Raw genomic sequence first — 23664 nt, 5'->3', positions numbered from 1 at the left:
CTCTCACCCTTAGGCAGTTCACTTGTCTTTTTTTTTTTTTTCTTCTGAAGCTGGAAACGGGGACAGTCAGATAGACTCCCGCATGCGCCCGACCGGGATCCACCCGGCACGCCCACCAGGGGGCGATGCTCTGCCCCTCCGGGGCGTTGCTCCGTTGCGACCAGAGCCACTCTAGCGCCTGGGGCAGAGGCCAAGGAGCCATCCCCAGCGCCCGGGCCATCTCTGCTCCAATGGAGCCTTGGCTGCGGGAGGGGAAGAGAGAGACAGAGAGGAAGGAGGGGGAGGTGGAGAAGCAAATGGGCGCCTCTCCTATGTGCCCTGGCCGGGAATCGAACCTGGGTTCCCCGCACGCCAGGCCGACGCTCCACCACTGAGCCAACCGGCCAGGGCCGCTTGTCTTTTACTCCATGTGCATGTGATGCCCTGCACTATCTTCTCCCCTACGAGATCTCTGCGTTCCTGGTGCAGAAATAAAACAGCAACCCAAAATGTGGCATCGGAGATACTACTTTTTAGTTGAAGGAGAAATTGAGTTGAGAAATCAGTGACCATCAAGATTATCTACTGAGTGTAAAAAAATAAGAAAGCTCTCAAAATTCTAGTTGAATTGTGTGTGTGGGGGGGTGGCGCTGGAGTGTCTATTTCATTAATAGCACACAACGACATTTACGGAAACACTGCAAAAATCTCAAATAAGGAAAGCATACTGTTTATTCAAAATGTTTGGAATGCTATGACACAACTGGACACATGCTTCTAAGAACAGTTGCATGATTTAGCTGTAAAAATAAGAAAAACAAAGACTGAAAAGCTCTCAAAACTAAAAAGCTCCTAGAACCTTAGCTCTAAGAAGGTTTTCATTGGGGACTAGTGAGAATTTGGTATTTGTCTATACTAATAGCGCTCCCTGTTTGTTATTTTTGTGTTTTTTGTTTTGGATGGGGGTGAGGGGAACAAAGACCCATCATTAACATTTTGGTTGTTTCTGGGAAGCATCAAAATGTATTTTGGACCCTGGCCAGCTGGCTCAGTGGATAGAGTGTCAGTCCAGCGTATTGACGTCCCTGTTTCGATTCCTGGTCAGGGCACACAGGAGAAGTGACCATCTGCTTCTCTTTTCCTCCCTCTCCTCCTTCTCTGCCTCTTCCCTTCCTGCAGCCGGTGGCTCGATTGGTTCGAGCATCGGCCTCAGGTGCTAAAAATACCTCAGTTGGTTTGACCATCACCCCAGATGGGAGTTGCTGGGTGGATCCTGGCTGGATCACACACTAGAGTCTCACTATCTCCCCTCCTCTCACCTAAAAAATTGTTTTGTTGTGCAACAGATGATGTTCACACCATGGAATCTTTCAAGTAAGCCATTATAATTTTGGATACGTTTAAGCTAATCACAAAGTATAAACCATATTGTAGCATCCTAAGGAGTGGTCTGGTCTAATGGAGGTCCTTGAACAGCTGCCACTCACCCAACTTTAATTGAGGTGGGATCCCACCAGACAGAGATAGAGCCAAAGGTTTCTATTTTTAACTGGAAATCTGCTTTGCTTCATAGGCATAAATACCCAGTGCTGGTGGTAAAGAATTTTCCACAAGACTCATGGGGCAGAGACAAGCAGCTATTTATATTCATGCTTGGAGCTTGAAAGAAGAGAAGAGACGGGTAGTTAAGAGAGAATTGGGAAGGGTGGCGAATAATGTTCGCCCACCAAAAACAAGGTGACCCATTGCAGCATTTAGACACATTCTGTTGTCCTAAGTTCTGTTTTAAGCTCATTCACTCCTCACCCGTGTGATTTGTACAAGGTCTTCTCAGGTTTGTTTGTTTCAGTGAAAAAGTAGACACCTCCATTATAAAGTGGTTAATTAGAGCTATGTTTTAAGATAATGCACAGAAAAAAAATCAGCAAGGTGCCTGGTCCCTAGAATGTGCCTATAAATGATTTTTATTTTAGTAGTCAGATCTTACAGGATCAGATTTATCCTAAGGCTTTGCCCTTTTAAGGTTAGATCCATTCACACACACATGTGTATATATATAATCTTATCATATTTCTGTCTTATCTGTTGCTCATCTTGGTACACAGTTAACAGACACATTCTATTTGGTTAAGACCTCATAATATAACCTTTCCTTTAATATAATGTAAAAAAACCCCAACTTTTGGTGTATTAATGCAATTATTTTGTACCTAGAGTTGAGGGCTTGGGGCTTGTGGCAAATGTCAAGTCATGTTTCCCTATGCATTTATCTTAATCACACTTTTGATGGTGTGGCGGTACACATTTTAAAGCGTCATGGGAAAACATTAAATCAACATAAAACATACTTGGGAACCATGATGTGAACCAAGTTTAAGGTCAAAATGTCATACAAATATCTTTAAAATGTTCAGTGAGATTTCTGGAATTCCAGGGTCTGACCTGCATCTTGGTCTCTGATTTGTATCTTACACTGTCCAGCTTCTGATGCAGGGCAAAAATCCGGGCATCGCTTGGAAGTACGCGCTTCCCAAGGTCATGAACGGCACTCAGCCAGCCACGAAGAGACCCACCTATGCCTGGAGCACAGTGCAGTCCGACTGCTCCATGTCCTGCGGTGGAGGTGAGGGGATTTCTAAATTCCATCTTCCAAGTCTCTCCTTAAAACAGGTTCTTTCACTCTGGGCCTCTTTAAATTGTAGGGGTTGAATAAGCAAGAAAAGAACTGTCTCTTATGGGAAACATCACTGTAAAAAGCAAGTAGTATTGTAGAAAAGAACTGATGCTTACAAAACTCAAGTGAGCCACAACCAGGACTCAAATGTTATACATCAGAAACTTACAGGAGGGAAAGATATAGAATCTATGTATAAATATAAGAATATCTGCATATGTCCTTGTATATATATTTTTAATTTTTCAGCTTATACTTTAGTTTCTCCCAACCATGACTTTTCTTTTGGTAAAGACCCCCCACTGGGAGTTCTAGAAGTGAGAACAATGCAAGGCAGACTGTAGACGTGCTCCAAAATGTGGCTATTGTGCCACTCCACCCCCCTCACGGCTGAGGTCACAGCCTCCCAGAGGGAAATGGATTAGCTCTGAGAAATAGCCCTTGTAAGGAGGGAAAAACAGGTTATCCTCTCATCAGCTGGAAGGCTGGCATTTTATTGAGATCCAGAAACATCACGTTTTTTTATTAATCAGTTTTTGTCACACTTGGGAAAAGGAATAAAAGTCCATAAAGTGGCTGGGCACTCATGTCCTCATGTTCAGAGCACATGGTGACAGTGGCTTTCCTAACTCTGCCCATTGCACTTGGCAAACAAGGCATCTGGGAACCAGAGACAGCAGAATTATAGAAAATGAAGGCATTCTTATGTCTGTAACGCCTCTTCTTCAGGAGCTCGTGCTAATTAACATGAGAAAATACTTTTTTAAAAAAATTAAATATTTAAAAGGTAATATGCTTTTACTGATAAACATTTTTAAAGTCAATATGTTATAAAGAAGAAAAGTAATCTTCCATAATCCCTTAATCATCAACAGCCAACGTTAAATACTTTGGTCTGTATCATTCTATTCCTTTCATTACACAAACCTAAGAACACGTGGGTTTGACCTTCTCAGTCACATGCCCTATGTATCCTTTTGTTATTTTTTCAGAACAGAAACCAGGCTGTAGACCAGCAATTTGCAGCCTTTTCTATCTCAGGGCACACATAAATAACTAAGAGTCTGCGGCTCACCAAAATATATATTTTTGCTGATGTGACAAAAAACAAATAGGTATAATTTTAATTCATTCACACCAGATGGCTATTGTGTTAGTTGTCTTTTTTTTTTTAATTAGACAATCTAAAGGAAAAGAGGTCAGTGCCCCTGACAAAATAGTCAGGTATTGTGTATTTTAAAAATTCTTCTGGCACACCGGTTGAAAATTGCTTCTATAGACATATCTTTACACTGTTTTACTTAGTTTTGGAGCATGAGCAGTTTTTCACACATCTAGTGTTCTTTGAGGTCATTTGCAATGACTTCCTGGTATTCCAGAGAGAGCACAGTTTCTTGGGAAGGAGAGCGGTGATCCCTCTTCCATCTACAGGGAATGAATCCAGCCAACGGGAGGATGCTGGAGAAGTGCATTGTGGGATTCCCTCTTGCCTTGACTTAGCAACCCCTTCACGTGACCCACAGGCCATAATGTGTCTGAGGCATATGAGAAGAAGAGTTCAAATGAATAAGTTCTCTGGAAGTAAACTCTTTAACTTGAGGGATTCCCGATATGGTTTTGTTATGTGCCTCCTGAAGGCAAACCTCCTCTAACCTAATCATAATAGCAGGGGTGACTTTTTATTGCTTCTCAGATTCATTTTAAGAAAAAGCACCATGTAAATACAAGCAATTCAAAGAGGAGGCAGAATTCCTATTTAGGGAACTAACAGATAACTAACAGATAGTTATTCATCAAATTTATTCCTCTGATGAGAGGTCCTGAAATGAACATTGCAAGCAAGACTTAGGATGCTGCTTAAAAACAAACAAACAAACAAAACAGTTCTAGCTAACAGGTACGAATCCATACATATTCAGTGAGCTCCACTTTGTTGTATATCCATCAGACCATTACGGAAGTAGAAGATGCTTCATGGAAAGGCAGAACCTTAGTGTTTCCACACATAAATCACCAATGGTATTTCTTTGAAGAACATTTTCCATTTGATGTGTGCAATGTTAGCGCAAGTTGGTAGGATGTTTCCCTTACAACAGCCCTGCTTTCAAAAGGTTGTATGTATCACAGTGTGATTCTGGAACCCACAGCTGCCTTGAAAATGAAGCTACATGTTAAAAATATTAAGATATGAAAACTATTATCTTGGGGGGGAATGCGATCAAATGAGTTGCAGGTTTTATCAAAAGGAGGCGTTCTCACACAATATATGGATACTGTATCTTGAATAAAATATCAGACTCCTGTTAAGTCAGAAGGTAAATCTGGAAATGAAATTAAATTGGTTATCTATACTTTTTACTTCATAACTTTTGTCTTATTAGGTTACATAAGTGTAAAGGCCATTTGCTTACGAGATCAAAATACTCAAGTCAATTCCTCATTCTGCAATGCAAGAACCAAGCCAGCAACTGAGCCCAAAGTATGCAATGCTTTCTCCTGCCCTGCCTAGTAAGTCATCTGGAAATGTCCTTCTGGTTACATTTGGACTTTATATGCCTTTATTGTTGGTATGAGATAATTAAAGACCATAGGTCAGTGCTTCTGATCAAAAGTAATGTTAAGATAGACAGAATGCCCAAAAATGTAATAGAAGAAGGTAGTTGAGGTTAAACTATATAACTTGAAAATCACAAATTTGCTTTAGACATTCAACTCTGGCTATGCAAACCTAACCTTAGAATATAAAGGTATTTTTTTTTAACTTTTACATAGAGACTAAATCAAACAGATACTCAAATAACAGATTCCTCTATTAGTTAAATTTACATGTGGCTGTGTGCTTAACTTTTATATAGTTGTCTAAGAACTTAAAAATCATAATACGATGCCAACCATGAAACCCAGATGCAAATTACACAGTAGCAAGACACAAAATAAAAAGAAAGGGGTAAGAGGCCAAGTGGTAATTTGCTTCTGATGATACTAACCTATGGGGAGCTCAGTGGGTTTGTTTTTGGATGGATTTTAGCCACACTATTGTTTGCACAATAATTTTAAGTAATCGTCCCAGCCAAATGGGAGTCTTTTCTTGTGTGATTTATCTTCTGCCAAATGTATTTATATAGAACTGACCAAGTTCTTTCTGAAGCAATGTTGGGTTAGCTAATGTTTCAGATCATCTTAATAAGTAGTGTTTTTTTAGTGGTATTGCAGTAATATTACACAATCCTTTTATACACATACATGTATTTTTTTTTCTTTTTAAATAGTATGTTTCTCATAATTGTGTGGGGCTTTAGCTATCTACCAATCCCATATGCCCAACTGTCAGCCCAGTTTTTCTCTTAGAATCTGAAGTCAGCTATATCCTAAACATAGAAAAGAGAAGGAAATTTGGGGGCTCTTAATGGATTTTCCCCTTTTGCTAAGAAATACCTGGTTTTAAGAAATATGTCTTTAAGACCTTACCAGACAGTGTTATTGACCCTTGTGGAGTAATCTCTCCTTTAGGTGGTGTGTGTGTGTGTGTACATGTAGGATTTGTAGGTTTGAATGGCAAGCTGATGTTTTCTTATTTTAAACCTCCTTCACATCATTGGTTATCTCAGCCAACCAAAGAAAGGGACCCCATTTACATCTGCGTCCATGAGAAGGGAGAAAGCCTGGGTCCCAGCCAACTCCTAGGACTTTCCTGATGAGCCAACGCAGAAGTGATAACCCTGTGCCGTAACAGGTTCAGTGGGTATTTAAAAGTAGAAGAGCCCTTCTCAGTCACTGCCAGGATCCTTTGTTGCCTTCTTTTCTTCTTCACCCTATTATTTATGTCTCACTTTCTTTTCTAATAACTGGGACTCTCGGGGACTCTTCTTCCCTAGGGATATACTAGACATAAAGTTTAGACTCAATGGTATTTGAGAAGGACAGAAGAGTTGAGCTGAGCTAACGCCACTCTTCCCATGGAGCAGTCAGGGCCCGTGTGCACTTAATGTGAGCCAGCTCTGAGCTGAGGACCGGGATATGGAAGTGAATAACTTGTACTTCTTGCCATCAGCGAACCCACAGCCACGTGGAAGATGTGTGAAGAAATAACTGAGATGCAGTGAGATACATGCTATTTAAAAAGTCTGTAGAGCCTGACCAGGCGGTGGCACAGTGGACAGAGCATCGAACTGGGATGCGGAAGACCCAGGTTCGAGACCCTGAGGTTGCCAGCTTGAGCGCGGGCTCATCTGGTTTGAGCAAAAGCTCACCAGCTTGAGCCCAAGGTCGCTGGCTCGAGCAACAGGTTACTCCATCTGCTGTAGCCCCACGGTCAAGGCACATATGAGAAAGCAATCAATGAACAACTAAAGTGTTGCAATGCACAACGAAAAACTAATGACTGATGCTTTCATCTCTCCGTTCCTGTCTGTCTGTCCCTGTCTATCCCTCTCTCTCTCTGTCTCTGTAAAAAATTAATTAATTAATTAATTAAAAAAAATAAAAAGTCTGTAGAGAAAGCCCTAAGGGAGGAATGGACGCTCTGAGGTTGGGGTGGGTAGGGAAGGAGGCCAGGGGAGAGCGAACCTAGAGCCCAGGCGTGGAGCATCGTGCCTGTCCTGCAAGAAGTCTGTTTGTCTTATGCTTTTTCTTGTCCTTTTACAAGGGCCACATAAAGGAAAAAAACTCAAATTTTGTAGACACCCCCCCAAAACATTTTTATAGACAAAGGTTAAAGCTACTGATTTCATAATGTTTTCTTTACATCTCATTATTAGAACAAATAATTGTACAAACATAAGAAATTATTTTACTTGATACAATCTGTAAATAATATGAATTATACAATGGTGAAGAAGATGTAAAATTTTTGGATGCACGTTCTAAATTCTCTGGACTAAAGGGCTTTAATTTCACATGTCAGGCTTACGGGGAAACCAGAGAAACAACCGACAGGACTAGAAAGGGTGAGGGGGGAATGTGAAGATAGAACAAGAACACATTTTTGATGTTTCATTTCTTAGAATATTGGTAGAGCAAGCCGAGCTTGAGACATTGCCGCGCTGATTCAAGTGTATTAACGACCACATCTGACAGAGCTTTCTAATTAATGCTAGGCCTTCAAATCGCAGAATTTCAATGAACCAAAAGTAGTTGTTGAAAAGGATTAATAGTTTCAGCTGGTTACCCTTCAAATATAAGCCAAGTCTCAGACTGCTGCGAAAAAGGTGGCCTGGCAATTTTAAAATAAGGTTATAGCTCTAAGCCGTCAGTAAATTTTATGACTAACCAGAAAAGTAGTTGGGGGAATTGCCTCGTTGGGAGTTGCATCTGTGAGACCTCCTCGGAATGCACCTCTCTTGCGCGTGCGCACACATACACACACATACACACACACACACACCTTTTATTGATCACTTCCATTAATCGCATTATCATCATGTATATATTAACTGATATTGTGGCAATGATCAGAAAGTGTTGTCTTGATGTGCTCACCCATCTGCCACTTCCCTGTGGTGTAGGCTCCTTAATGGAAAGAACATTGTATCATTCCTTTTTCCAACCCCAGTGCCTAGCAGAGTCCCTGGCACCAAAGTTAGGATCCTGAGAAATTTGGCTGAATGAATGGATTGCTCAGCTTTCCAAATGGCACACGCTGCTTCTTCAGAGAGCAGGAATGTATTTTTCCCCAGAACCTTGTGGTGACTGAATGTGACTCCCCGTGATTGGACCACATTCGTGCGGGCTTCAGCATCTATAAAAGATTAGTGTGAATTGCCCTCATTGGGTCTAAAACCGGCCCACCGGCTTTCATCAGGTGGTTAATCTTTCGCAGCAACGGCTTTGGAAGTCACGAGCCCCAGTCTGGGCTTCACTGGAAGTAACTGTGCTTGTCACTTGCCACTGACAGCTGGAAGCCGGGCGAGTGGAGCGTGTGCAGCCGGCCGTGCGCGGGGGGCCAGCAGAGCCGCAAGATCCAATGTGTCCAGAAGAAGCCCTTCCAAAAGGAGGCGGCTGTGTTGCATTCCCTCTGCCCAGTGAGCACACCCACTCAAGTTCAAGTCTGCAACGGCCATGCCTGCCCACCAGAGTGGAGCCTCGGGGCCTGGTCTCAGGTAACTGGACAGACTGAGGGCATTGGTCCTGTTCCCCATGGAAAACAAAGGTGACAAAACTACAGGTGGTATCTTCGCTTCCCAAGAGGCCCTCAGCTGTTTGCACCTTCAGGAGAAACACACTGAGGGAATGCGGGGGGGGGGGGGCATTTTAATCAGTGTTTCTGGGAGTCCTTAGAAGTCCAAAGCAGACTTGCAGGCTAGACTCTGGAGCACAGCCAGACAGGATTCTCGGGGCAGAGGACTGGCAGGTGAAACTAGCTCCCGAGTTCTCCAAAGCCAATAGGAAAGACACGGAATGAGGCAGGAAAAGGATTACAACTCCTGCTTCAATGAAAGAGGTGAGGTTAAGGAATCCAGAGAGCAGTTGGGCCTGAACTTTGCTCTCATCACAAACTCCCAGTGAAAGGTACAAAGTTTTAAAGTTGGAAGAAGCATTGAACTACTTGTCGGCCCTGAATGGTTGGCTCAGCAGTAGAGCGTTGGCCTGGCGTGTGGGGGACTCGGGTTCGATTCCCGGCCAGGGCACATAGGAGAAGCGCCCATTTGCTTATCCACCCCACCCCCTCCTTCCTCTCTGTCTCTCTCTTCCCCTCCCGCAGCCAAGGCTCCATTGGAGCAAGGATGGCCCCGGGCGCTGGGGATGGCTCCTTGGCCTCTGCCCTAGGCGCTAGAGTGGCTCTGGTCGCGGCAGAGCGATGCCCCGGAGGGGCAGAGCACCGCCCCCTGGTGGGCGTGCCGGGTGTATCCCGGTCAGGCGCATGCGGGAGTCTGTCTGACTGTCTCTCCCTGTTTCCAGCTTCAGAAAAATACAAAAAAAACAAAAAACAAAAAAACTACCTGTCATTTACAACTCGGTGGTTCTCAACTGGGCGGGGGGGTGGGCATTTGGCAATATCCTGAGACATTTTTGATTGTCGCGGTGGGGGGCGGGGGGGGGTTACTGCTGGTGAGATAACCATCCTACGGTAGGGATTGGACAGCTCCCCAGTACAAGAATGATCTGGTCCAAATTGTCCAAGGGTGAGAACTCGGCTCTGAACTAGCCCAGGCTCTGCTAAGCCACAGATGGCAAGACAGTTTTAGGAGATAGTAATAAAAATTCCGGGGTTTGACCGCCTGAACTATGAAGCCAGGTAACAGCCCCTGACTGCATTTCAGTCATGCCTACCATAGGACACATTACCTTGTGGAGGGTGTTGATCTCTAATTGAGTTGCACAGTGTACTACCATGTCCCCAACAGAGGTCAGAATTGAGAATAAGGTTTTGTTCTGTTAGTCTGTTAGGGCAGTGGTCCCCAACTCCCGGGCTATGGACCGGTACCGGTCCACAGAGAAAGAATAAATAACTTATATTATTTCCATTTTATTTATATAAATATTTAAGTCTGAACAATGTTTTATTTTTTAAAAATTCCCAGATTCCCTGTTATATCCATCTAAGACTCACTCTTGATGCTTGTCTCGGTCACATGATACATTTATCCGTCCCACCCTAAAGGCCGGTCCGTGTAAATATTTTCTGACATTAAACTGGTCCGTGGCCCCAAAAAATGTTGGGGACCACTGTGTTAGGGGACTAGAGTGGGGCAGAATGTCTTTGAGCATCCTTAGGTGTCCTTGTAGAATGAGGGCCTGGGTTCATTTATCACAGAGGCTAAAGCTCAGTAGTATGTGGTGTTGAGCCCGGTGTGTCTCTGCAGTTAGGAGTTACCGTTTACAGAAGGAGAATTCAAAGGGCTGTTTCAGCCAAACCTACGTGGCGGGCGTGGGTATAGGGAGTGGGGGCGTTTCTCATGAAAAGGTGTTTCAGCCAAACCTGCATGGCGGGCGTGGGTACAGGGAGCGGGGGCGTTTTCCATGACAAGGAGCCGTGGTTCATGAGTTTACCCCAGCTTTCACATGGAAATTTTTTTTTTTCTTTTTTAATCTTGTCTTTTTTTACTGCTAAAACTAAGTATGTCTGAGAAATTGAAAATCATGTGAAACTGCTCATGGCATTTTTTTTTTTCTCAAGTGTTCCAAGACCTGCGGGCGTGGGGTGAGGAGGCGGGAAGTGCAGTGTAAAAGCGCCCCCCTGGCCGAGGGTCTCCCCGAGAGCCTGTGTGCCCGTGTCCCGAGGCCAGAGTCGCAGGAGGGCTGTGTGCTGGGACGGTGCCCCAAAAACACCCGGCTGCAGTGGGTCATCTCTTCGTGGAGTGAGGTAGGAGTCTGGATGTTCCGCTGGCTTCTGGGTTCCATTTTCTTAATGCTCAGCTCAGCCCCCAGCATCCCGGTGCTCAAAGCTTCTTTGAGTTCGACACGCACATACCAGGTACCTTCTAATTAATTACTCATCCTTCCCGCCTGATTTCTTTATCAAATATGGATACAGCACCCATCACACTGATCAGGTAGCACCTGGGCAGTGGAGGTTTAAAGCTCCATATAGGAACATGGGTAAAGGCATGCGGACTGTTGTGACAGAGGTGTGTCATTCCATGGGACACCTGGAGGTCTACCCAGCCCGCCGTTGGGAGGAATCCTTGTCAGAAGAGCCTTTCCAAGGAGTCTGAGCCTAAAGGAGGATCAGGAATCAAGCAGAGGTGGAGCTGGGAAAGAGTTCCAGACAGAGGTTCCCCCAGACACGGGAGAGAGACTGCCACACTTGGTCAGGATGGAACGGGGCACGGTGCAGCTGGAAACGTCATCAGGGACAGAGCATGAGGGCCACGGGTAACAGATGAGAAATATATCCTTTACACCAGTGTTTTTCAACTGCATATCCACGGAAGAGTTAACCACCCTGATGTAGTATGAAGATTATAGACTATAATCATACAACATCAGGGCACGGAATTTCCGGCGGACCGGCACCACTGCTTTCAGTATTGGGGAGCCAATGAAAATGTTAAAGAAGTGGGACAAACAGGCTTTCATTTTAGAGAGAAGGAGAGTCCATGCAAAACGGAGAAGCCCAGAGGCAGGGGAGGCGCTTGCACGGGTATCACAGTTCAGACAGTCCCCGGTGACGATGAGAGAGGTTCTACAGGTTTGTTCTTAAGTTCAATTTGTATGTCAGTTGGAACAGGTGCCTATTAAGTGCAACTTAGATGTTTGTGTTAACATAATATGTTTACCTTTCTGTATGTATTGACACATTTTCAAACCAACTGAGCCTATCTCGTTCATAACCCAGGGACTGCCTGTAGTTAAGACAAAAGATGCAAGTATTTCAGGGCTGGAGAGAAGCAATATCTTTGATAGTTCCAAGAGCAGCCATGTGGTACCGTCAGGAATAGGTGGGCAGGACTGGAAGACGCCTCCTGGATTCCTAGCTTGGAAGCTCAGTTGAGTTCACAGACACAGCAAACGTGAGCAAAGAACCAGGCCAGAAGTAGACTTCGGGAACCTGAGAGACGGTCTCTGCGCTTCAGGAGTTCACACCTGGTGAGGAAGACAGATGCCGAGAGAAAGGAGAGGCCAGCAGTAGGGACGGTCAGTGAGGCTCAGCAGAGGAGGGGTTTCTATCTCAGCCGCCTCTGGCTCTTCCCCATCAGCGCCCTTTTCCTGCCTAAACAGTAAGGACAGAGCGGCATGTTCATCTCTCTAGTCCTCACTCCTTTTCTTTAAGAGACATTAAAACCCTAATGGCTACATGCTTGGGCTTGAATCAGACCTACCCTGTTTGAAGGCAGCTTTCAGGGTTTACCACAGGTGTGACCTTGGCCTTGATGCAGATCGTGGCTAAGCCTCTCTGCCCTCGTCTGCAATGGAGCCAGCACCCGTCCCTCCCCCTAGAGCTGCTGAAGTGTGAGGCTCAGGGTCATCCTTTCTGGTTTTTATTTATTTATTGGTTTTAGTGACAGAGGCAGAGAGAGAGAGAGACAGGAAAGTCAATCTGTTCCTGTATGTGCCCTGGCCAGGGATCGAACCAGCAACCTCTGTGCTTCAGGATGACACTCTTAACGCAACTGAGCTATCCAGCCAGGGCTTCAGTCAGTGTCATCCTTTGTTGTTTATGGTTGTTACACTGATGGCGCTGCACTTTATCCCAGAATAGTGTTTAAAAAACTTAAACACAAGTTTTCTCATACTACGTTCATCAGTCTCCATCCTTCTCTTTTTTTTTCCCCTGTCATAACACAGTATCAGGTTTTCTCTCAGAGGTTCAGAGATCTCGGAGCGAGGCAGGGTAAAAAATAATGTATATATGGGGTCGTTCTTCCCACTCAGGAGCCTCTAACTCTCACCGCTGTGCCCTGCCTTCTTGGCACGGGTTCCCAACTCCTCAGGCCTCAGCTAGATGGGGACATCCAAACAGACAGCACCTAGAGGCCCTGACCCCGCCCTCGGCCGCCTCATCTTTGTGTGGACGTGGCCTCACTCACATCTGTAGGGACAGTGGACAGAGCCTCGTTTTGTTTCACGGTGCTGCTGCGCTCTGTGACTTTGGTTTCCTCGCCTGTAGCACGAGGGGCCTGGTGCCACATCTGTAGGCTCCTTGCGTGCATGCGCGCGCTTGACGGACCATCGTCCAGTCCCTGTAGTTTCACGTGGACGGTGCGTCCTTAGGCTGGAACACATCTGCTGAGCAGACCTGGCGGTGGGCTCTGCACACTCACGCCTCCTTTCCCGGCCCCTAGTGCTCTGCGACCTGTGGCCCGGGCGTGAGGAAGAGGGACCTGAAATGCGGCGAGAAGCCCTTCCAGGGAAAGCTGATAACGTTCCCGGAGCGAAGATGCCGCAATATTAAGAAGCCAAACCTGGACTTGGAAGAAACCTGCAACCGAGGGGCCTGCCCAGCCCGTCCAGTGTACAGTGTGGCAGCTGGATGGTATTCATCGCCATGGCAACAGGTTAGCATACACAGATGTACGGGGTTTGTATTTAAGTGAGATTCAAAAAAAAGGCGGTCCACTGAGGGCTGCCGTTAGAGACCTGTCCAAGTGTAAAGAGCTCCGGCAGGGCCCCTTGGTCGCCTCCACGTCCCGTGTGGCCTGGGCAGGTCCCATCATGTCTGAGGCTCAATTTCAGAAATTGACAAGATACAATCTTGCAAGTTTTGTTGTTGCTCTTCACGAGTAAATAACATAAGTCCTCAGTACCTGGCTTGTCCCATAGTGCTAATGTTCACAGTTGCGCTGTTATTACACCCACCACTGGGGGCGTCTAGATTCTATGATGACTGCTCAGCCTTGACTCGTTTGGTTTTTATGTCTGAACAGTAACAGCTAATGTTTGTCAAACCGTTGCCATACCCTGTGCTAAACACTTCATGCATTCGCTTTTCTCTCCCGGCCTCTCAGTGGTCTTAAGTGGGTGTTCTCATCCCTACTTTGCGGTGAGGTGGGTAAGGCTCAGAATTAAGCAATTCAGCTTGGGATGCCTCAGCTTTTTCAGCTCATCAGATGTTAGTGCCACCCTTTTCCTCGGAAGACTTACATGCAGTTTGGTCACATCGGTTTGGTTCTTCCTGGGAGGAGCAGGTGATGCTAAGTCTGAGAGAAGAGCATGTCCTCAGAAATCCACAGCTGTGTTCTGGGGCCTGCAGCGTCCCAACAAGAGGTGGCGCAGGCTAGAGCTGGCTGGCGAGCGAGGTGCTGCCACACGTCACCATGAAACATGGGGGGGGGGGGGTGTTCTATGTTTACACATATTTGCATATATATATATATATATATATATATATATATACTGCTCACAAAAATTAGGGGATATTTCAAATGAATATGAAGCGATTAAAAAAAGCATTTGATTTTTTTTATTAAACATCAGAAAAGCAAATAACAAGTCAAAGAAAGTTGTTCAATTATGCAAATGAGATACAAAACCAACTTTTATTTCATTGGAGAAAATGCAGTAGACAAAAGGCTGAAAGTGCTGGAGTATCTGCAGGTTCCCTGCTCCCCTCATTTTTGTGAGCAGTGTATATGCCTCTGACTGGTAAGTATACATGTATGTATACAGAGTTGACCCTTGAACAACATGGGTTTGAATTGTGCAGGCCCAACTGTTACGCAAGATTTTTTTTCAAAAGTACTATAACTGTATTTTCTCTTCCTTATGATTTCATTCATAACATTCTTTTCTCCAGCTGACTGTATCTTAAGAACATAGTATACCATACACATCACACGAAGTACGTGTTAATTGACTGTTATTGGTGAGGCTTCTGGTCAACAGTTGGCTATTAGTAGTTAAGTTTTGGGGGAGTCAGATTGTATGCGGGTCTTCAACTGAGGCCTCCTCATCCTCCTCACCCTGCATTGTTGGAGAGTCAGCCGTGTGTGTGTTTGGGAAGAGCCGGGAAGTGAGATATGGAGGAAAGGAAATGAGCTACGTGGTTACCTGTACTGGATGCAAACCTATTGCTATGATTGCTTTTGAAACTTTTATCATTAGTTTACTCATTTAACCTTGTAAAAATCAACTTCCAAATCTGTTATTTAGATCAGTGAGGAGCTGCCAGCATGCCTAATCCACCCCCGGGCCCCGCCTCTTTGTGCCTCAGAAGCAGAGTAATTGCTGCAAATGGCCCAGAAAGCCTAAAAACATTTACTATCTTCCCCTTCACAGGGAAAGTTTGCCAGCTCCTGCTATAGGCGATTTGATAATGGCCTGTACAGCAATATACTCACTCAGCTATATTTGAATTTGGGGCTAATTACAAACTCAAATTCTTTCTACCTGAACATATCATATTTCCCCATGTATAAGATGCACCATAATTTTGGGGCCTGAAATTTGAAAAAAAATGTATTCTATAAAGTTATTGAACTGAAGTTTTATTCATCATAAAATTCATACAACTTCTTCCTCATCCCTGTCAAAACTCCCATCCATTAGCTCAGGGGTCCCCAAACTACGGCCCGCGGGCCGCATGCGGCCCCCTGAGGCCATTTATCCGGCCCCTGCCGCACTTCCAGAAGGGGCACCTCTTTCATTGGTGGTCAGTGAGAGGAGCCCATTGACCATCTCATTAGCCAAAAGCAGGCCCATAGTTCCCATTGAAATACTGGTCAGTTTGTTGATTTAAATTTACTTGTTCTTTATTTTAAGTATTGTATTTGTACCTGTTTTGTTTTTTTTACTTTAAAATAAGATATGTGCAGTGTGCATAAGGATTTGTTCATAGTTTTTTTTATAGTCCGGCCCTCCAATGGTCTGAGGGACAGTGAACTGGCCCCCTGTGTAAAAAGTTTGGGGACCCCTGCATTAGCTTGTCCTGATCTGTGTCTGATGACGAATCACTGTCTTCAACAATGAGCGCCAAAACAAGCGCGAAAAAGCAAGAAATGAAAGTAAAAAAATCTACAACCACTGATTAAGACGCACCCAGTTTTTAGACCCCAAATTTTTCAAAAAAGGGTGCGTCTTATACATGGGGAAATATGGTAATCTTTCATCCCAAATACCAGTGTAGACAGTGATTACTGCCCAACATGAGATCTTCGCCTGTCTGCAATAATACTGTAACATAGCAAATTTTAAAAAGCAAAAAATAATTTAAATGTGTCTTTTTCCCCGATCTTTATTCTTGTTATGAACCCCATTTGTTATCTTGTTCAGACTCACATGAAAACTTAAGAACATCAACAGTTCTTGTTAGTCATCTATTTTTTTTTAAAAAAAAATTCTAATTGGACAGTGATAGCACTGATTTCTGGGAAGCACCAGAGTCACCATGCTAACTAGGCCTCTGGGTGGGCACCGAGGGCGTATGTAATTCCAGAGCTGAGTACGGTTTCTTTTTGCTGTCCTGGTTTTAAATCAGGGGTCTCAAACTCGCGGCCCGCCGAACAATTTTGTGCGGCCCGCAGACTAATCCACGAAGTTCAAAATATTTTGGATAAAATTAAGTAAGCCTAGGGGCCTACTTGTATTTTTCATTTCTCTAGCATCCTAGCTAGATATTAGCTTAGTTAACAGCAGTTGTGATGCGAACTACAGTTTCTGGTCGTTTTGTGACACTGAGTAAACTGCATGTACGATTGTGCTTGTTGTACTGATTTTTTTTTTGTTTTCAACTGCAGTGAGAAAAGTGTTGCGTAACAGTTGCCTTTTGTAGACCTAGTGCGGCCCGCCGAAACGGCTGTGATCTTGCTCTGCGGCCCACATGCTGAGTTGAGTTTGAGACCCCTGTTTTAAATGATCCCCTCCGCAATGGCATCTGCAGAGATTTTTTTTTTTTTAAGAATTCTTTAACTACTATGATTAATTGCCTAGATGTGTCTGCATTTGCTTCCACATTCTTACAGCAGCTTCTGTATTTCTGGAAGCTCTCTTTTCTTTGAGTCACTTAACTGGGAGACGCGCACACAGGTGAGCTAGAAAGCATGAGCCCAAGACCCTTCTAATCGGGTTAGATGAGACTGTGGGCCACAAGCACACGTACCTGGCTCTGGACGACTGTGGCTATCAGCAGGCATCTTGGTCATGTCACGAAGCAAGGAGAGCCTTTCTTTGCTGTCGCCGACGTGAAAAGGCTAGCAGCCAGCCGAGTGTCTGACTCCTTCCTCCTCCCCTCTCGCGCAGTGCACGGTGACCTGTGGAGGAGGGGTCCAGACCCGATCTGTCCACTGCGTTCAGCAGGGCCGGCCTTCCTCCAGTTGTCTGCTCCGACAGAAGCCTCCAGTGATGCGAGCCTGCAATACGAACTTCTGCCCAGCTCCTGAAAAGAGAGGTAAAAGGACCCCACCCTCCAGTCACTTCTGCTGGTCCTCAGGGAAGGTTTCAAACACCTGCCCCACTTGGGGGTGCCAGTCACATCACAGTCTGTGAACCGTGCTCCTTGGAAGGGTACAAGGCACACACCCAGGCAATTCCTGCTCAATGATCTCCTATGCAGGGAACATTTAATTCTGTAATTCCATGAAAAGGCACTTCAGTTATTCATTCTTACTTCAAAAGGGAGAACTGGTAATCTTGCAAGTCCATTTTTCTAAACTAAATTTTAATTGGACAAACACATAAAGAAGTAAACATTGTGTGCCAGAGTTTTATTTTTATCAGTGGGCGTGCAAGAGGGGACAGAATTGCCTGCAGGGAGCTCACGTCTCACTTGAGCAGATATATAGGTGAATCACAGTCGATTACAGTGACTATGTATTGTCCTATGACGGCAGCTTAAGTGTTTTTCTTAGATCCAAATGCAGTGCAGCGCGTGCCGATGCGGAAATGGGAGAGTCAGTTATAGGAATGAATGATGCCGTTCCTTGCATGTGCAACTTATTGCAAAGTAATCTGACAACCACCACCAGGAAGTATTTTTTCAGCCTCATCAGATTTCTTTGGGCTGAAGAATCATGTACCTGCTGGGTTCTTTCTATGTAATCACAGCTTTTTCTAAGACTATCCGGTCTCTTCCCCCTACACTTCCCAATGTGTGGAGAATCGGATTCAGGAGATTCCTCACTTCCCACCTCTTTCTATTGTATGTTGTTGTTTATCTACTTCTAGAGCCTCGGCTCCAGGCTCTGGGCATCACTTTCCCATCCTGGGCTCTCCCCACTATCCTGTCTGAGGCTTTGCTCAAGACCAGGAAGCTAGTAACACAGTGGAAGTTCAGAGCAGGAACCCCTCTAGGCTGTGCTGGAAGTCTACAGACCTGCAGCCTTTCTCAGCAGAAAGCTTATGGGAGAAAAAGACACACATTTTTGAGCAAGTGGTCATACTTTTCCAGACCACCTCCTCCTTGATTCATTATCAGTGACTTCTGATTTCCACCCCGAATCAGATGGCTTGAGATGCAGCCACCCATACAAGGATGGTGGGAGCTGGGTCCTGAGGTCTCGTCGGCCAGTGTAAGAATTTCCTTTTACTCTGAGTGGCTGGGAGCAAAGGGGACAGTTTGGGGCAGAGGCTCAATTTTTCAAAGAATTGCTGGGGCTACTATGAGATGGGATATGTGTGTGTAAGCAGCATTTTAGGCAGAAGAACCAAGGCTTGAAGAACTTTAGGGAGTTCTGAATCATAGAAAGATAGACTACAGATTGGGAGCAGTGGGAGAGTGAAGGTCACATGCTGTGACCACAGGCACTGTGGAGGGCCCCTGAGGGAGGAATTCAGAAGGCAGGTCAGTAGATGTGGGTGGGCTGTGGGCGGTTTGGGAGAGTTGAAGGTAAAAGCAACTTATGGCTTGTATAGAGGAGGGGCAAACCACCCCAGCTATGCATGAGAATACGCAGACAGTGGACCTCAAAAACCCTTGAGAGTCCAGTGAAACGACTGGTCCCTCACTCCTCAGACATGTATTTACAACTCCTTGTGGCTGCTGTATCTCATGAGGCCCTCCTGGGTAAAAAGTCCTGATGTACAATGTCCTGCTTCCAATTGATAATCACGTTATCCTACTTTATAGAAGTTAGGACTGTTGTTGACTTAAATGCATTTAGCTGCAAATTGAGATGTATTTCAACCTATAGTGTGGCAGCTGGGCCTCCAATCCAAGTGTCCCAACTCCCAGTCCAGTAGGCTCCTTCCCTACAGTAACTCACAGGGACCACCATCAGCCTTCCCCTGTATGCTTGTTAGAAATAATAGAGTCCCAGCACTCCCTGTAGACCTTCTGGATCAGAACCAGTGGTTTAGCCAGATCCTTCAGCGATTCTGAATGTGCTGTTCTAGGTACTTCTCTAGGATGCAAAATGGTACCTTCCAGGTTCCTCGGGGAGGATCAGATCCTCTCTGGCTGGACAGGACTTTTTCTCTTACCGTCCACTTTCCTCCACCTGTTTAAACTTCGCTAATGGCTATTGTCTCTTTTGATGTGTTCATCCTGCTTTCCCCGCCCTCCTACCAAAGTCCTAATGGGTAAGAAGAAAAACCACTCAGAAGAACAGGGAGACCCAAGGTCTTTGATCTTTAAGAAAAGAGACTGAGCTTTCTCCTAACATGCTAAATCTGTTTTCTCATTTTAGAGGACCCAACCTGTGTCGATTTCTTCAGCTGGTGTCACCTAGTTCCTCAGCACGGGGTCTGCAACCACAAGTTTTACGGCAAGCAGTGCTGTAAGTCATGCACAAGGAAGAGCTGACAGCCTGCGCCTCTCGGATGGCAAGCTGAAGACCGCACAGCTCTCCAGCGGCTTGCAGTGTTGGGGGGCCAGCTCTGAGGAACAGATGGGCTTCTTTTTCAGTTCCCCAAAGCACATGGTACTCCGAAGCACTTGAAAATGGGAAGAGATGACAAATCTGACCTAAGAACATAAAAACGTTGGTTTGCACTGTTACATGAAAAGAAGCGATGACTCACCGAGATACGTCAACTTTTCATTTTGTCCAAATGAGAATCTGGTTAGCTTTCGGACACATCCCCTTTTGGATCTGAAAGGCTGAAAGGGTTTCGTGGCAAAGACATCTGTTTTGAAATGGTCCTTGAAGACTTCGGGTCATGGACTGAAGAGTTGGAGGAATCGGACATGGATGGAACGTTTACCTGGAGTCCACAGTTTGACTAAAACTGGGGACAGCCCAAACCAGGAGTTACACAAGAAGCCAAATGGTGCTCATGTTCATGCTTGCTGCTGGACTAGCAAGCTTCACGTCATGTTTATTTAGTGTGCGTGTGTTGTTTTTATTATTTTGTTTAAAGTATAATCCGCTTATAGAGAGTCTCCAAGACTAAAATTCACAACTTGAAGAGTGTTCCTTGGAATATTCTAAAAACAGGGCAACATGGACTATTGAAGACTTTCATTTAATTGAAATTCACACTCTGGAAATAAAATTAAAAAAAGCTCATAAGAAAGGTAAATATTGATGCCCTACACATTATATCAACCTCGTAACTTTTGGTGCTAGACAGGATCCCCGGGTCCGCTCTTTGGGAATCAGAATTGGTGAAATGTTCATTTCTGGTAAAAATCTAGGAGGAATTAAATAACCAAATAGCAGTATGTTGAAGGAGAGGAGACCATTATTTGTAATGCTCCCTGCTTATTATCATAGCCGCTTGGAAAATTAAAGGCCACTTGTGGTTTTTCCCCTACCAACTGACATATTTAAATTTGCCCTAGGATTTAGTTAACAAGAAAAAGTCATAGTGGCAATAGGAAAATCCATCTGTCTTCCTGCTATGTTAATATTAATAAATCACTATATGCCAAAACCATTCAATGAATAAGAGTATTTTACAATCTTTTAGATGATATTTTCAGTCTTCAAAAGCCAGCTGTTGGTTGGCACTAATGAGCTTAAAATTGTTCTCAATTGCAAAAACACCACACTATTTTGCCAAAACCAAAGCAACTTACAAGACTGGGTCCTTCTGTAATTTTTTTGAGACATGGTTATAAAAGATGTATTTATAGAATTCTCCTCTGTTCCTCAATTTGTTTGACAAATAGAACCCAGTTTTACTGCTTTAAAGACTCTCAGCTCCAACAGTAATTTGCCAGCTCAGCACAACCAACTAGACAGTGGTTATGAAGTTTAGAGCATCCTTTGTTCCCATTCTAATTAAAATCATGCAGTCCCGAATCTCAGAGAAATGATTAGACTAGTCTCTTGGCCTAGAGCAGTGGTCATTTTATCATCAGAAAAAAAAAAAAGTTCTATACCACCACCCTCTGGAAAATTACAAGTTATTTGTTTATATAATTATCATTTTATTATTTTATGGAAAAATTAATTTATTAATAGCCTATTGTTATATGTTCTCACTTGCTTCTCTGAGTAATATTAAATTCTGAGAAAAAGTGTTGAATAAAACCATGGGTTATAGAGAAAAAAAAGTCAAAATATATGTGTAATATTTAATTATTTTATAAGTTTTATAATAAAGTGTTCTGTTTCTTTATCTTTGAAACTTGTTAAGTTCTTGAATAAATTAGTGAGAAGTTTGTTAATTAATTTCTCAATGAAAACAAATAGGGGGGAAGATCAATTAATTTTTCCTATTTGTGTATGAGAAAATCAGAAACTGTCAAAACACTGGGATGAAATAGACTTATTTACTAGGATACTAAATGAACTTTCTGTACTGTCATGTAAACATTTATAGAAATGAGCCAAGTTAGTTAGACAAACCTACCATAATGTACTTGGTTTTCTTTTTTCTTCTAGTTGAAAGTCGTTATGGTAAAATGGGTTTTGCAAAAAGAAAAAAGAGAGGAAGGAAGGAAGAAAAAGCTGTATGAGAGCCCAGAAATAAACCCATGTCTAGATGGTCCATTACTCTCTGACAAAGGATGCAAGATTATACAATGGGGTAAAGACAGCCTTTTCAATAAATAGCGTTGGGAAAATAGGACGGATATATGCAAAAACAAAATGAAATAATCACTTTCTTATACCGTGTACAAAAGTAAACTCAGGAATGGATTAAAAACTTAAATGTAAATCCAAAACCATAAAACTTCTAGAAGAAAATAAGCAGTAGCTTCTTTGACATCACTCATAGTGAGATATGTATGTGTGTGTGTGTGTATATATATATATAATATATACATGTATATATATGTATATATGTATTTTGATATGTCTCATCAGGCAAATAGAGAAAAAATAAGCAAATAGGACTAAGTCAGACTAAAAATATTTTGCATGTGAGGGAAGCCATCAAGAAAATGAAAAGACAACCTATTATCTTAGAAGAGATACATCCAGACTCTCCAAAATATATTTTTAAAAATTCACACAACTTCACACCAAAAAAAGAAAAAAACATTTGATTAAAAAATAGAGGACCTGAATAGCCACTTCTCCAAAGAGGACATACAGATGGCCAATAGACAGATGAAAAGATTCTCAACATCATGAATCATCAGAGAAACGCAAATTAAAACCACAATGACATATCACCTCCCATCTGTCAGAATGGCGATCCTCAATAAGTCAACAAACAAGTGACAATGAGGATGTGGAGAAAAGGGAACCCTCGTGCACTGTCGGTGGGAATGCAGACTGGTGCGGCCACTGTGGAAAACAGTCAGGAGGGTCTCAAAACATTAAAAATAGAACCACCATATGATTCAGAAATTCCACTTCTGGGTATTTACCTGAAGAAACCCAAAGAACCAACCTGAAAAGATATTCGCACCCCATATGTTCATTGCAGCATTAACAGCCAAGATATGGAAGCTACCTCAGTGTCCATCAATAGGTGAATGGACAAAGAAGTAGTACAGTGGATTATTACTCAGCCTTAAAAAATAATCAAGTCTTACCATTGGGGACAACATGGATGGACCTAGGGGGTAGTATGCTAAATGAAAAGAGACAAATATTATACAATTTTACTTCTATGTGGAAACTAAAAAAAAACAAAAATAAATGAAGAAAAAAACTCATAGATACAAAGAACAAATTGATAGATGCCAGATGGGAGGGAAGTTAGAAGAATGGGTGAATAAGGTGAAGGGATTAAGAAGTATAAATTGGCAGTTACATAGTCACAGGGGTATAAAGTACAGCATAGCAAATAGGGTCAATGATATTGTAATAACTACGTATGCTGTCAGACGGGTACTAGACTTATTGGGCTGATCACTTAATAAGTTACATAAATGTCTAATCACTATGTCATACACTTGAAACTACACTGCTCACAAAAATTAGGGGGTGAGGGAACGTGCAGATACTCTAGTATTTTCAACCTTTTGTATAGTGCATTTTCACCCATGATATAAAAGTTGGAAAAAAATAAATAAAAGTTGATTTTGCATCTCATTTGCATAATCAAACAACTTTCTTTGATTTGTCTGCTTTTCTGATGATCTTGTTTAATTTTAAAAAATCAAATGCTTTTTTTTATTGCTTCATATTCATTTTGAAATATCCTCTAATTTTTGTGAGCAGTATAATATTTGTCAACTATAATTGAAAAACAATATTTTTTTAAAAGACGAAAGAAGAACATGACCCCAGAAAGAAGAAAGAAAGTGTCAGATGTTCCCTTGGCTGGTCTCCCTGGATCAGCGCCTGATAATT

At 43.4% G+C, this 23664-nt stretch overlaps 1 protein-coding gene across 1 annotated transcript in view; it reads left to right on the top strand.

The window, feature by feature from the left end:
- Positions 1-21215, top strand: part of ADAMTS18 (ADAM metallopeptidase with thrombospondin type 1 motif 18) — a 156372-nt gene extending 135157 nt beyond the window's left edge. The window contains exons 15-21 of the mRNA XM_066242865.1: positions 2461-2602; positions 5035-5161; positions 8547-8751; positions 10770-10955; positions 13378-13590; positions 17270-17417; positions 19654-21215. Of these exons, the coding sequence (XP_066098962.1) occupies positions 2461-2602; positions 5035-5161; positions 8547-8751; positions 10770-10955; positions 13378-13590; positions 17270-17417; positions 19654-19769 (1137 nt within the window). The 3' untranslated portion in view covers positions 19770-21215. The remainder of the gene's footprint in view (positions 1-2460; positions 2603-5034; positions 5162-8546; positions 8752-10769; positions 10956-13377; positions 13591-17269; positions 17418-19653) is intronic.
- The last annotated feature ends 2449 nt before the right edge of the window (positions 21216-23664 follow it).

The sequence above is a fragment of the Saccopteryx bilineata genome, chromosome 9, assembly GCF_036850765.1.
Source record: "Saccopteryx bilineata isolate mSacBil1 chromosome 9, mSacBil1_pri_phased_curated, whole genome shotgun sequence".
NCBI classification, from domain to species: Eukaryota; Metazoa; Chordata; class Mammalia; order Chiroptera; family Emballonuridae; genus Saccopteryx; species Saccopteryx bilineata.
Note: the sequence above shows the minus strand (reverse complement) of the source record. Positions and strands in the feature narration are given on the sequence as shown.